Source organism: Canis lupus, chromosome 4, assembly GCF_003254725.2.
Source record: "Canis lupus dingo isolate Sandy chromosome 4, ASM325472v2, whole genome shotgun sequence".
NCBI lineage: Eukaryota > Metazoa > Chordata > Mammalia > Carnivora > Canidae > Canis > Canis lupus.
This window is the reverse complement of record NC_064246.1, coordinates 50,580,564-50,595,659: the sequence shown is the minus strand read 5'-3', so window position 1 is coordinate 50,595,659 and position 15,096 is coordinate 50,580,564. Positions and strand designations below refer to the sequence as shown.

General features: G+C 40.7%; 1 protein-coding gene across 10 annotated transcripts in view; it reads right to left on the bottom strand.

Moving 5' to 3' along the window:
• Positions 1 to 4,594: 4,594 nt before the first annotated feature.
• The window catches only part of ATP10B (ATPase phospholipid transporting 10B (putative)), a 313,614-nt gene continuing 303,112 nt past the window's right edge, over positions 4,595 to 15,096 (bottom strand). For all 10 annotated transcript variants that reach the window (XM_049109180.1, XM_035715175.2, XM_049109178.1 and 7 more), the window contains 2 exons: positions 11,452 to 11,639; positions 4,595 to 6,772 (listed from right to left, as the gene is read on the bottom strand). In XM_049109180.1, the coding sequence (XP_048965137.1) occupies positions 6,313 to 6,772; positions 11,452 to 11,639 (648 nt within the window). In that variant the 3' untranslated portion in view covers positions 4,595 to 6,312. The remainder of the gene's footprint in view (positions 6,773 to 11,451; positions 11,640 to 15,096) is intronic.

Genomic DNA, 15,096 nt, shown 5'->3' with positions numbered 1-15,096 from the left:
TCTGATTCTCCTTTATAAGAGCTGATTATTCCTGTTTCTAACTTACATACTTGAAAAAAGATTTCTTATTGATAGGGTTGAGGGAAAGCTTCAAGGGCATTTAAGAATAAACTGAGTATATGTTCTCATAGGTGAGAATCATGAATGCAGGAAAATCTGGGAGCCTTGTAAGTGTCCAGGCCAAACCCCTAATTTTACAGAGAGAAAAGGACAAGGGAAGAAAAGTCTCATAATAAGAAATTTGTAGATTTGAGAACCTGGATCTCCCAACCTTAAATTCAGCCAGGGCTCTTTTTACTATACTGTGGAAGAAGTGTAGCCTAGTGGTAATATGTTGGGCCCTGATGTTGGGCAGCTTGGAGTTGAATCTCCACTTTTAGTCACATATTTGTCTGTTGATTTGGGCAAGCTGTCAAATGTCAGTTGGCCTCCTTGTTCCATTTTATACAGGAGCAAAATCAAAAATATATTAGCATTTACAGGGAACAAAAAAAGGAGGTGTATTTCCTGTTTGTCCTACTGTTGCAAGAGCTGCCTGTTGTGTAGGCCATTACTTCCAGGCGGTGAAGCAAGGGCTTTCCAAAGAAAGGGTCTTCTGGTCAAAGGTGTCTATGTCACTTGCCCCCGCCACCACTCTGGTCTACCACTCTGCTTGAACTCCTATGCCTGCTTATTCTTTGTGATGAGGTACCCCAAGATACTGTTAAAATAGTTGAGTTACCAAGATCTCACATTAGGTCATGCTGTTAAGACCATGGCCTGAAAGACATCCTCTGATTATCCTGAGCCAATTGATTGATGGAGCCAGGAGAGTGATATGAGGTCCTACCAGGGGAGGCACCAATGGGTCCATTTGGTAAAAGCACCTATTTAAGGGTACTCTGTAAGTTTCATTTTCAACCTGGAACAGACCTTCTAAATTACCATCCTCCAACCACCTGAGATGAGCTCATGGGGTAGCTGAGGGTAGCAGAGGTCATTCTCAGTCTCTGGCAAGTTCATATCCCCTCTCTGGGCCTTGTATTCATTTTTCTGGTTCCCTTCTCTTTAAAAAGAGGAGTGCTTGGCTAGAAGCATAGGAAATGTTAAGCTGCCCCAGGGTCTTGTGCCCTTCCTCCAGAAAGAGCACTCTTACTGCCCAACATACCAGTCGGTTATAAACGGAGAAAGCAAATGGATGCTTCTTTTCAAACAGCTCTTTTTGTAAAAGGGACCAAAGCTTACTTTTTTTTTTTTTTTTTTTTGGCAGAAATATGTGGGTTGTTTTGAAGGTAGGATTGGAGGCTCAGAAGCAGCAGTTGGTGGGGTTTCAGAATTCACTTCTTCCCCTGCAGATGGGAAAAGAGAACTCTGAGAGGTGACTTACTGGTATAACCCCCTCCTCAATCTGAGGCTGTCCTTTGGCAAACAGGGTGACAGGAGGAGTTCTGGAAGGATTCTATGGTCAAATCTACCCAGACCCACTTGCTATATGGCCTGATATGCTAAAATTTTACTCCTTTGGGTTAATATTCTGAGTTTTAAATGTCCAAGCAGCCCTGGAAAGGGTTGCCAATTAATCTCTGTCTGATGAGATGGTTGAAGAACCCTCACTGAGTGGTTAGGAGAAACCATTTTCAGTCCCAGCATTAATTTTAAATTACCCAGTGACCCTGGGCTCATCTACTTATCTGAGTTTTGTCATCTGCCTATGTATGGATATCTTTCACTTTATCTTGTGGGACATAGATTAGCTGGGGTAGGAAAGGCCGATGACATTGAAGAGAAAAACATTTTTCCTAAAAGTTAAGTGTTTGGTCAGCCAGCCTCCTTTTGCTGAACTAGTGCTGAGGATACTGTTGCTGTCCAGGTGGCATTGATTCCTGAGGTACCTGGGCTTGTCTTTTCTCCAGCCTGACCTGTGATGGATTAGCCTCTTTTGTAGACAGAGTGTCAGGGCACAGATGGTGGAGTTTAAATATTGGCAGAGGAGGGGCTTAGGTGCAGTGGTATGGATGGAAGGAGGTACTGGAGACTCAGTGCTTTATTTAAAGAGTAAGTGGCTGGAGAGATGGAGGTGTTGATGGAGATGATAGGCTAAAACTTCTCTTCCCCATTGTTTACATACCTCAGCACCTAGGATGAGTCTACAGCCCGTGTGAGGGAGAGAGATGTCCTAGCTCTGGCTTCCCCCGATAGCTGGAGATGGTGGCTGCCCTGGCCCACTTTAGGTATTAGCAGCTCCTTACTATTTGCTGATTTGAGAAAGGCAACTGGCGGCCTCAAAAAGGCTTGGGGGATTCATTATCTCTCTGAATAATGTTGCTGTTCTCCTGCTTGCTATACTCCCTTTGAGACCATCCCCCATTAACAGTTTCTTCAATAGCCAGAGTCACAACATTGTTGGGCACTGCCATGTGCTGTGCACTTAGAACACAGCAGAGGACAAGACTGCAGCAGCCCTTCCTCATGGGATTTTCCACTGAGTGTGTGCATGATACAGAATCAGATGGCTGCACAAATAGTACACTAAAGGCTTTGATTGCACAGGGACATTCCTGCACTGTAACCTCCCCCATATAGTTCTTAGAACCACAGAATGTTAGAACCAGTCCAGTTCCTACCTTGTGCACTTGGGAAAGCTAAGAGAACCTCAGCTTAAGGTTGAAACCTGATGAAGGGATTTGTCCAGCATCACCATTGGCAGAGTGGACTTGAAATCTGGGCTCCTGACTGCTGGCTCAGTTCCCCTTCCATCTTGTTTTCCCTGCTCTAGCTAGGAAGAGTCCTCAGAGCAGCAGCTCCTCCACTGATGCTAGGTGGCACCAGAACACCTTTGAATAAAAAGGCTCTAGGTCTCAGCTCTTGTCTGATAATACCCAGATCCTCATTGTGGGCATCCTAAAGTTTGGATGGGTAGGACTCTTTATAGAGCTCTCACAAGGCCTCCTTGCCGAGCTCACAATCCCCGCCTTCTTTATCAGTGAAATCCTGCCTGGGTTGGCAGTGCAGGCAGGCAGAAGGGGGTGGGCTATCTCTTCTCTGGTTGCCTGGGAGAATTTGCTCCTGTGTGATTGATTTCTCCTAGGGCTCTCAGGGCAGAATAGAAAGTTCTGGCCAGGTGGTCAGCTCACAGGAAGGTATTTTAGGGCAGTGCAGGTATGAGTTCTAATTCTTCTTAGCTGTTAGTATTAGGCTTTTGTCTGGGTGTGCAACCTGGCTGAACACGGTGTGGTCTTTCCCTGGGCCACATTGTGACAGAACTGGGCTGGAATTCTAGCCCACTAAGTACTAAAGGACTCTGTCTCTCAGGAGAATGTGGTGAAGACAAGACTGTCATTTGGTTCCTACCTGCCCCTTCAGCTCCATCTTAGAGTTGTGTAGTTTTGTGGCTCTGGTTTCAGACTCTTGAAGGCTGCCTCCCCACTTGTTAATTGTGTGTGACTGTGCCATATTTATGTGACTTGTCTTTGCCTTTGTAATGGGATGTGGTGGATTGCAAAGGGTCTCAGATTTCTTTGTAGATTCACCCATTAAAAGTGGAGTGTATTTTCCCACACCCTTGAAACTGGGCTGGCCTTGTAATGTGCTTTGATAGAATGTAGTGGCATTGTTGATGTGTGAGTTCTGAGCCTAGTTCCCAAAAGGCTTTGTAGATTCTATTCTCACTCCCCGAACATTGCTGCCATGTGGCAATGTTGGTTGACAATTTTGTTCTTTAGATAGGAGATCCCAGCCATTCCACATCAGATCGCACAGAGAATCATGAGTGTATAAGTAATTGCACTAGTCTACTAAATTCTTTTGGGGGGTTGTCTGTTATATTGCAGAAGCTAACTGAAATAGCAGAGATATTGTTACCTACTTTGGAGCGTTGCTGTGAGATTTACATGATGATGTGCACTTACTCTGGCATCTAGCACACAGTGAGCTAGTATGCTGTTACAATTAACATTAACATGGGGGCACTTACTGTTTTTCATTTGGGTTCTAGTCACCCTGACCTTTCTTCTCTTCCTCCTCTTTTTGTATACCAAATTCTTCCTTTTCAGGGCTTTCATAGTTAATTCTTTCCATTTGGAATGGCCCATCCCTGCTGTCTTAGTTTCATGGTTAAAGTCTCCTCTCCTCCATGGAAAGGCCTTTTCTGATCACTCTGGAAACCATCCTTCCCTTCTTTTCCATTCTTCTTTCTTCTCATAGAGTTCAATTGTCCAATTTATTGATTTCCTTGATTATTGGCTATCTTCTCTTCTAGGTTGTAAATCCCTTGAGGCAGTAAATGGGCCTGTTTTCTTTCCTATTTTATCCTTGCTGCCCAGCACGGTGCTGTGTACAGCAGGCACTCGATTTTTTCTGAATGAGTGAAAAGGCATCTGATTCAGTATGAGTTTGAGGTTGGTGTCAGGCTTCCAGCAAAAGGAAAATAGCCAGGTTAGGGTTTCAGACAGAGGAGACTCTGAGTGCTGCTTCCTCTAATTCCTATAGCCATTTTGGTTTGTGTCACACTCTCATGATGGATCAAACATGTTCCTGATACTCTGACAAGGTATGAGCTTCTTTTAAGAAAGGAACTGAGTTCCTGAGAGCCCATAGCACATCACCAGGCATCCAGTAGGGGATTAACAGAAGTTTATTGGATATATAAATGGATGGACAGACAACTGAATAAATGAATGCAAAGAAGGATGGACAGATGGATGAGAGGGTACTTACAACTGCAAGCAATTATGGAAAACAATGTTTATTTCTTTTTTCTAATAAAGGATAACACATTTCTAGTCAATCAGTAAAAGGTCATAAAAGTATAAAAATGTACTAAGTACAATCATTAGCATAATGTTACAGGAAAACTTTTTCCCTTAAGATGGCATGTTGGATGGTCACAGTTGGTTTGGTTTCATAGGTGGGCAAGAGTAGGTTACCAGCTGTCTCAGATGGCCCAAGGCTGAGGTGTTTCCTAGGATGTGGGCCATTCAGTGCTAAACCATGGAAAACCCCAGGCAAACTGTGATGGTTGGTCACACAATAAAGAAAGCGACATGCAATGTCAGGTATGGTTCTGCATTTAGGTACTATGGTCATTTTTACAACTTTCCCATCACCTTGTTTCCCCTTAGCTCTGACATGCAAATCCCTGTGTTATTACTGAGGGTGTTACAGCTTTCAAAGTGTTTTCAAGTCCCTTTTGTAATTTTGACTTGATCCTTATGTCAAGCCTAGAAGGTAGGGCAGTTCTAACCTAATTTGCAAGTGTGGCATCTTGTTTCAAGGCTCCTGGCTCTTAGAGAGTACAGAAGCAAAGACTCAAACCCAGATTTCCTGAGGCCAGTGTTCTTCCCACTACTCTGTTCTCTGAAACATCCTACCTGTTTCAATCTGACTTTCAAGAGTAGGTAGGAATCAAATGGGGAAAGGGAGGACCCGAGATCCAGGTTTTGGCTCAATCCTCTCATTTGGAATGATTACTATCATTACTGCTTTGCCTGATGTGTTCACCTGGTCCTTCTCTGACAATCCGCATATAGGATTCTCCTGTTGGCCATTATTGGCATCATTATGTGACATAGCCAGTAAAAGAGATTTAGTGCACTGGTTCCAGGGATACAATGCTTCAAATGATCCTTCCAGTTCAGGTTTGTCAGCAGGATGGTGAGAGGACGAGCTCAGTCTGCCATTTGCCAATTTGATTGTTGAAATTTTTTTGTACATCTTTGCTGAGAAGTTAGTAAAGTGATAAGTCAACTTGTGGGGTGGTTATGACTCTTAGGCTCAAATACTTGTCACAAATGTTGCATCCATCCCTAATATACAGGGATTTTACTTAATATATAGGTGTTACCTTAATCACTGCAATACACTGGAGATGAAGTACCTGTGTGTATGGGTCTCTTCCAAAACTTTAACTCTTGGAACAATGAGATGAGGTGATGGTTTGACAAGCCCAATAACTTCCATATCCTAAGAGATTGCCTGGGTAGATAGATCTCTTGGAATCTTGGAAAATTATGCCTCATTTGTGTTGGCCACCTACTTACCTAGAGGGTCACAAGAATGTCTCTGGGGTAAAAAATTTTAAAACTCAATCCATTAGAAACAGCTTCCTTATAAAAGTTCTGTTTGCATGATGTGCTGCCTGGCAGCAGGAGAAAGCTAGAGGTTGACTGGTTTCCAGTCCTTTTCATAGCCCTTGAAGCCAGCACTTTTCCAAGGAAGTCAAGCCTGGTCGGGAGACTGGTATATCCTTTCCTCCATGAAGAGGAAGAGTCATGTGTTAATTAGGCTATTGATTGAGTGGCTTCCTCTGAGTTTGTACAGATTTCTGCAGGCCATTCATATGGTCAGTGAACTCTGGGATCTGCGATGACTGCCTTTGCTTGAGGGCCTGTACTCATCAGTCTTTTTACTTGAGTAGGCTCCTGAAGCCATTGTCATACTGGGCCCCAGAAGCGGGTATTCCCTGGATGAGAGTTTAGCTGAGGAATCCCCTGGGCATGGGTGATCCTTCAGATGGTCTCTGCTGCATTTTTCTCCATGAAGCGCCCAGTCCTCCTTGCACTTCCACTTGTGAGGGCTAGAGCTCTTTGGGGTGCTGGCTCTGAAGTCTTGTTTGGGGACAGGTGGCACTGGACGATGGGTGCACTGACCCTCTCCAGGAATAGGGATAGACTTCTGTCTGCTTCTCCAACTCTGGATTTCTAGGTCTCTTTTGTCTGTGGGGAGTTTGTCAATTTTCTGAGCTTTTAAGATCAGAGACTTCCCATAAGTCCCTTGCAGAGATAGGAAAAAATACCTGGTAGGAAATAACAGAATGAAAGTACTTGGATTTTTGTTGACTTCTTGAATTCCGGCATTGAAAACAGTCTTAGAATCCAGTTCCCCACACCGGGCAAGATCCTCTTTGTTACACTCCTGACTGCTGCCTAGGCACCTCTGGTATTGGGGAGTTCAACAAAATATATTCAACAAAATATAATAGCTAACATTTATTAGGTACCAGAGCTATCCTGAGTGCTTTGGACATTACCTCATTTCATTCTTCCAACAATCCCATGCAGTTGGTACTTTTGTTTCCTCCTGTGTACAAATTAGGAAACCAAGGCACCAAGAGATTAAGTGATTTGTTCAGAGCCACACAGTAAATGGAACTGTGATCAGAACCAAGCACTCTGGATCCCAAGGCTTTTATCTACCATATAAAGGTGGTCCATCCTATTTCTGGGCTATTCTTATTCAGGCAAATGTACTTGCTTTGTAATGTCAACCCTTTGTGGAACTTACTAATTTTTAAGTAGTTTCTAAATACACACTCTTTCCCTGAATCTGTGGGCTGACTTGACAGTATCACTGTATTATCACTATTTGCTAGATGAAAAACTTGAGGCCCCAAATGACAAGAAGGATTTCCCAAGGTCTCCAGAGAAATTAATTGACCTCCCTGATGTCATAGAGAAAGGAACACTTGAGTTAACCAAGTTGAAGGTAGTAGACTCTGGAATTGGGAGTCTCAATGTTTAGAATCTTTTCTCTATTCCAAGTTTAGGGAAGGAAGGAGAGGAGGTGAGTAAAACTATATGGTGTATGGAGAAAGAATCACACCATTACACCATCTTGTGATACTGGACAACTCATGTTCCTTCTTTTGGTGTCCATTTATTAACCTAAAATGTAATTCAGTTTGTCAGGAGAACACCCATGGTCTTTTCCAAAAATAATACTTTAAAAAGTTTTATTTCTAAAGCCTTGTAGAAAGGCTCCATCCTTCCACTATTGTCTAAGAGCTTTAGGGTGACCTCACAGTGGGCAAGGAATTTCTGAAGACAGCGGTAGGTCCTGTAGAATCAGGACTCTCATTCTTTCTCTTCTCATTGAGTGAGGCAGTACAGGTGGCCATGTATATGTTTTAGGAAAGATTCAATTTCTTGGAAATTTGAATTTTCTCGGTTTAAACCTTTCCCCCAAGCTATAACTTTTCTTTCTCCATTCATTTATTTAACAAATATTTGTAAAGTCCCTACAATAGGCCAGACCCCAAGGGATTAAACTGTGACCAAGACAAGGTTCTTGCTTTCAAGTAGCACATAAGTAGACCTATAAATGGAGAGAACAATGAGCATGTCAAACACCCAATCTAGTGTGAGAGAACTTCCTTGAGAAGGAAATATATAAGCTGAGGATTGAGAAATGCATAGGAGGTAGTCAGGCAAAGAGAGAATGAGAACAAAATCCTGGGCACAGTGGCTGCAGTACAGAAAGTAAGGTCAAAAGTGGGAAAATATGCCACAGAAGGGGTTGGTAGGGCCAGAGCAGGCAAGGACTGTGGTCATGTTTTGTTTTTTGTGCTTTATTGTGATAGCCTTGGGAAGCCCTTGGGAGGACATAAACAGATGATGACAAGATTACACTTTGACAGAGTGATAATCACTTAGAGCAAACCCATAGGAGACTATTGAAGTAATTTGGAGTAAAAAGATTAGAAGTGGAAATAGCAGATGGGTTTGAGAAATATGTAGGGGATAAAACTGTGGTGACAAGCCAGATATGAGGTAGTAGGTGGTATCAACTCCCCGGGGTCTGTCCTGGTCCTACACTGGTAGCACTTGAAGGAGAGAACTCTGGAAGAGATCTAAGTTTCTTTGATGGTGGTGCTGATAGACCTCTATAATTCAAGATTTATCCTCTATCAGTTTCCTCAGACTAACCATGCCTAGTGGTGGTGATGATAGGTAGCTAGAAAGCTGTATCTGGAATTCAAAAGAGAGGTTTGGACTGGGAATTTATATTGGAGATTTGTCTGTTCAAAATGATATTTAACTTCACAGTAATGGTTGCTATGTCTATAGAAAGAATATAAGTTAGAGGACAGAAGAACCTAAGATCAAGGCTGAACATCCACTGTGTCAAGGACACAAACCAGCAAAGGAAACAAAGAAGAAATAGGAGAAAAACCAACAAAGTGTTGTTACTGAAGCCAAGGAAAGAGTGTTCAAGGACTGTTATCCTCTTATAGCTAATTAAAAGCTGCTTTATGTTGTAAAGTTAGCATGTTAGTTTCTTTTGTTTTATCTATAAAGTAATTTACATGTTCCTAGTTTAAGAGAATCTGTACAATTCTTTTATACTGCTTGAATTAATTAGACCAAGATTAGTGAGGTCACAGCTAGTGGGCTAATTATTATAAGCTTGGTGAGTGAAATCAATCTCCATTATGATAAGTATAGCTTATAACTTTAAGTGAACAAATAATTTTCTGTGGCAAACATTCTATTGTGTAGATTTCTATAAGAAACAGTTTTGTTTCAAGGTTAGAAGTCTTTAGTCCTTGAAACTATTAAAATAATCTTTTCTCTATCAGAGGAAATCTGTTTTTCTTAGTAAACAACATTAAGCAGAAATCCAATACTATGATGATAATAAATGAGCGAAGATGTAACTTATGTGCTATGGTAATTAGCAAGTAAATATTTGCTAACTTTTTCCTAACTTGTCCCTCATCTGTTATAACAAGCTGTAATATTGAAGGCTTGTCTTTTCAAAACAGGTGTCAGCAGTCTTCATACTTTTCAAGGATCCTCATCAAACTGGTTGCTTTTGGCTCTGTTTTTCAACCAAGGGTAAGACAAAGAATATAGGCTGATAATTTTCTTTCCATACCCTAAATATGATACAGAACAGGGGAGCTCCGTCCTTGGCTAGTGGTGATCCTAACTGTTTTACCCAAAAGTGTGAAAAAAACTACTTAACCCATAGTTTGATCCCTTTTCCAATGAGGGCAAAGTCTTCATAGTCTCTCCCAAGGGGTTGGGCTAAAGAAGGGGTGGGGTGGGCAACATGTCCTCTGAAGCTTGTACTTGTTCTTAATTGTTTGTTGCTTTTCACTCAAGCTGCTCTATCAATACTAGTCACTTTCGCCTATATTATGATCACAGTTATGTCTGAATTGTCTATTGGATTGCAGGCTTCTTGAGAACAGGGTCCTATTTTATTCATGTTTCTGTTCTATCATCTATTGCTCATTTATCTTAGAGTGCAGCCTCTGTAATAGGAACTTGCTAAGTATTGGTTATATGACAAGGAGGATACCTTCTGTCCAGGAGTTAATGGTCAGATAGAGATAGATAATTTATAAAAAATGGCTAAAGGCAGTGACAGAGACATACTCAGGTGATGGGAACATATAAGAGAGGGGGACATATTTCCATCTGAGGAAGGTAGTGAAATCATGGAGGGGTCAGAATTAGGCCTAAAATGTCAAAAGATGGGGAAGCTTGGTAATAGAAAGTGCATTCCAAATAGAAGGGAAGAGCATGAACAAAGGCAGAAGGGCATGGGCCTTCAGGGAAGTACAAGAAGTTTGGTGATGTGGAGCCCAGAGTATGAATTAAGAGTTGAGGGAGGGATGAGGTTGCAGAGGCCAGCAGGGGCCCAACAGGAAGGCCATGCACACACACTTAGAATTCAACTAATATTGTGTTTGCCATCTAGGTATCTTCAGCTGCCAACCTTTCATCAGAGGTCAAGGTTCTGAGCTGGCTTAGGACAAGGAAATGGAGACCAATCTAGATTAAGCAAGCTGCCACATTTATTGAAGTAAGGCTGGCTATGGCTCTCTGCCTAATTTTGAATTAGGAAAAGTCTGCACAAAGTTGAGATAATCTGTTTACTATAGCTTATGATAAGGTGGCTGAATTTCATTGTTCAGAGTGGCAATATCTTAAGGATGGAGAGGGGCTAAGTCCTGCCCACAGGTACATAGTCAAGTTCACTGACTATGACTGTTCTGACTAAAGTATGGGCTGCAGAATAGAACACTGGCCACCAAATTGGAATAATCCAGCTCCCACTGTGATTTGTGTTGGACTTGTGGACACATTATGGTCCTTCGTGGGATTTAGATGTCCCATGGGCAAGTGGGACTAGAACTATAGCTCTGCCTAAATTCTACTGATGGTAAAAAGCAAAACAAAGTGCTAGATAGTATGTGGCAAGAGTGATCTTCAAAATTTCGTGCAAAATTTGAATTCTTAAAAAAATTCTAAAGCTCTGAAATGCTAAGACTTGATCTTTTCTGGTGGCAATGATAGGGTTAAATTGAGAAGGTCTTTCTCCCCATGTTTTACCTGGTTTGCTGCAGTTGCTTGCCTGTCCCTGTAGTTTGAATTTTGAGACTCTTGAGTTAATAACAGACTGAAAAGCTTTTTAATTTATAAGGCAGGAGGGCAGGAGTTATCATTTTTAGATATCACGACTAAGGCTATGCCTATTGGTGACTTTGCTACTCTGTGACTGACAGGGAGCACAGTCCATGTTATGTCCCTCTATTCATTGTTCTCTCTGTCCTAATACTCTGTCTTCAAAACAATCGCCTCAAGGTTCCCAGCAGGAGTCAAACTCCTGACTCTCGGCTTTTGAAAATGGCTTATAAAGGGGGCACTGGTAATTCTAGGAAGAAAACAACCCCTGTGCTCAAACCTTGGGAGAAGAGCCATGACCGGTGTGAGGAAGCAGACGAGGTAGAATGTGGGGTCTGAGAGCTGGCGTTCCATCACCCAATAAGGATTGGTGGGACTGTTGCAGTTGACACAGGTGGCATTGTAAACAAGGGATACCACGAAATACATCAGGAAGCTGCCTAACAGAACAAGCCCATGGATAATGGTCTGTGGAAGAAAAGGAGAAGTAAACGTTGTTGAAAATATACTTAGATCAGGGGGCAGTGCAATCATGCCACTTGACTTTGTTTTAAACTTTTCTGGGGGGAATGCAACACACACACAAACTTTAAAAAAGCATATATTTTAGTGGATCATTAGAAAGCAAACACTCACATTGCTATCACCCAGAACTTGAATGCACGTACCCAAAGAACCCCTAAAGATTCTGTCTCTCCTTTGGCTTTGGTGATACTTACAAGCCATTCTTTGTAGTTTCACTGCCTATGTACTCTGTTTTTTCAGCTGTTAGATAAATACAATTCTATTTGGTGTGAAGAGTCTATTTTTTTTTCACATATGGCTGCAGTTTATTCACGTCCAAAGCAGTACAGTGTTCTGTTGTCTGGTCTCATTTGTCTTGTTTGTTTTTGTATTTTCCCCCCCTTCTTATCCTCTCTTAAATTTAATATTTTGTAGAATTTCATTTTCTCCTTTTACTGGTTTGAAAGTTATACATCCCATTTCTATTCTTTCAGTGATCACTCAGTGATAATAGGTGAGTGATAATAAGCAATCTTAATAATTTTAATAATAAGATGATATCATCTTAATAATAAGATGATAATAAGCAATCTTAACTTACCACAGTCTAAAGTATGTAACCACTTTTCCCTACTCCTGAATCATAGAAGGGCTTCAGAGCACTTTAACTGTTTACCTTCCTCTTGACTTATATTTTATTGCTACGCATATTGCATGTTTAATTCTATCATTTTTAAAAACACACAAGTTGGTATTATAGTTGAATATAGTCAATATTCATTAAAATTCATTTCATGTTTACCACTTTCTGTGCCTTCATTCCTTAGACTTTCCATCTGAGATTTCTTTCCTTTGGCTTTAAGTACATCCTTTAGAATTGCCTTTAGTGGGAATCTGCTAGTGGTCTAATCTCATGCTTTATTTCATTCTCATTCTTGAAAGATATTTTTGATGGATATAGAATTCTTGTTTGGCAGGGTTTTAAAGCATATTTAAAATAGCATTCCATTGTCTTTTGGCCTTTTGTTTTTTTTAAAGATTTTATTTATTTGAGAGAGAGAGCGAGAGAGCATGCATGAGCACTCACAAGTCGGGGAAGGAGCAGAGGGAGAGGGAGAATCAGACTCCCTGAGAAGCAGGGAGCCTGACATGGTATCATGACCTGAGCCCAAAGGCAGATGCTTAACCCATTGAGCCACCCAAGTGCCCCATCTTTTGGCTTTTGTTGTTGCTATGCGTACATCTCTTATGTGTTCCTTAGAAATGTTAGTATCTTAAAATCTGGCTACTTTTTTTTTTCCTAAGTAGGCTCCATTCTCTTAGCCTCTCTCATTCTCCAATTCAGGGCTTGAACTCACGACCCTGAAATTAAGCTGAAATCAAGAGTCAGATGCTTAACCAACTAAGCCACCCAGGCATCCCTAATCTGGCTACTTTTATGGTTTTTGTCTTTAGTATTCTATAGTTTCCTTATGATAAGGAATAATAAGATATGTATTTATTTTTATTTATATTTCTTGGATTTTGCTGATCTTGAATCTGTGGATTAATATCTTTCATCATGTCTGCAAAATTGTTAAGTCACTATCTTTTCAACTATTGCCTCTGTCTCATTTTATCTCTCCTTTACTTCTTAGACTCAGATCAAATGCATTTAAGACCTTTTAGGATACTACCCTATCTTCTATACATTTTATACCTTTTCATAATTTTCATTACTTTTCTTCTGTTTTATATTGTGCATAATTTCTTTTGACCAATTAAAATTTTTCCCTTTAGTTTTGTCTAATTTTTTGTTAAGACAGCCAGTGTATTTTATTCTTTAAAGTTTTCTTTGAAAAAAAAATAAAGTTTTCTTTGATCTCTTTTCAGATTTGCTGGGTTGCTTTGTATGGTTTACTAATCCCTGCAGATATTGTAAAGCTTAAACATAGGGGATTCCAGGATGGCTCAGCAATTTAGTGTCTGCCTTCAGCCCAGGGCATGGTCCTGGAGTCCTGGGATCGAGTTCCACATCAGGCTCCCTGCATGGAGCCTGCTTCTTTCTCTATGTCTCTGCCTCTCTCTCTGTGTGTCTCTCATGATTAAATAAATAAAATCTTTAATAAAATAAAATTATAAAAAAGCTTAAACATAGATTTTCTATAATTTATATCTGATAATACCAACACCTGAAATATGTTTCTGGTTTGTTTTTGAACCTCACTAAGGGGTTTTTGTTTCTTTGAGAGTCAGTTATTTTTGATTATGTGAGGCTCATTGCCCTTGAAAAGTTGATAGGGACAATTTGAGGCATAGGATGAAATACCTTTTTTTGCGGGGAGGGTGTTTATTTTGCAATGTCCTTGGAAACTGTCAATCTTGGGTCACTTCAGACTGGATTCATACATCAAAATTTAGCTCACCAAGGTGATATAAACCTGGGCTGCAAATCTGTATGAGGCCAGCCCATGGTTCATTACCTAGGACAGGTCCTTTGCAGGGAGAATCAGTTTAATGGATTCTGATTCTTTCTGCTCTGTTCACAGAGGGAATAATCCCTGCAGCACCTGCTGGGAAGGTAGAACAGGCAGGTCCATTTTGGGTGTAGCCTTACCCTGAGGTGTATAGCTTTGGGGTCCTAATTTAATGTGGTCTCTTATTAGACTCCTGCCTTGGGTACCTGGGTTCGATTTCTGAATCTTTTACTCAGTCAAGCTGCCAGCAACAAAGTTCTTTTGGGCAGAGTTGCAAAGATCCTCAAAGAAACAGGTTTTGGCTCTTCTTCTAGAATCCCCCCTTCTCTGAGGTTTTTGTCTCTACTATTCCATTAGCTTTTTGGCTAAAATAATCCTGATACCAAAATAGGCATAGACAGTTCAAGGAAAGAAAATCCTAGACCAATTCCACTAAATGAAAATTCCAAATAACTTATTGATAAGTCAACTCAGTACTGTGTTAAAGATAATAAAACCCAACCAAGGCACTTTCATATCCTGGTAGTAGACTACAAACTCTAAGTTGATGCTGTCACTGTAGAAAGCAATTTGAAAATAGCTAGAGGAGTTTAAGTACTCATCTGCTATGATACAATTTCACTTCAAAGTATGATGCACCCTGGAAATACTGTTGCATGTATATATACAGAGACATGTTGGTTACAGTATCATTCTTACTAGCAGGAAAAAAGTAAGGGGAAAAAGCCTAAATATTCATCAACAGAAAAATAAATTGTGGCATATTCATACAATAGAACAGTTAAAATAAATCACCAAAGGTGAATCTATCAACATAGGTGAAACTCCGAAGCATTAGGTCTAGTGAAAAAAAAAAAAGTTAAGGGATAGATATACATGATAAAGAAGTATTCATAAATATATATGTATAAGATATGCTTAAGAATGATGAACCCTGAAATTATGTTCAAGACCAAAGATAAAAT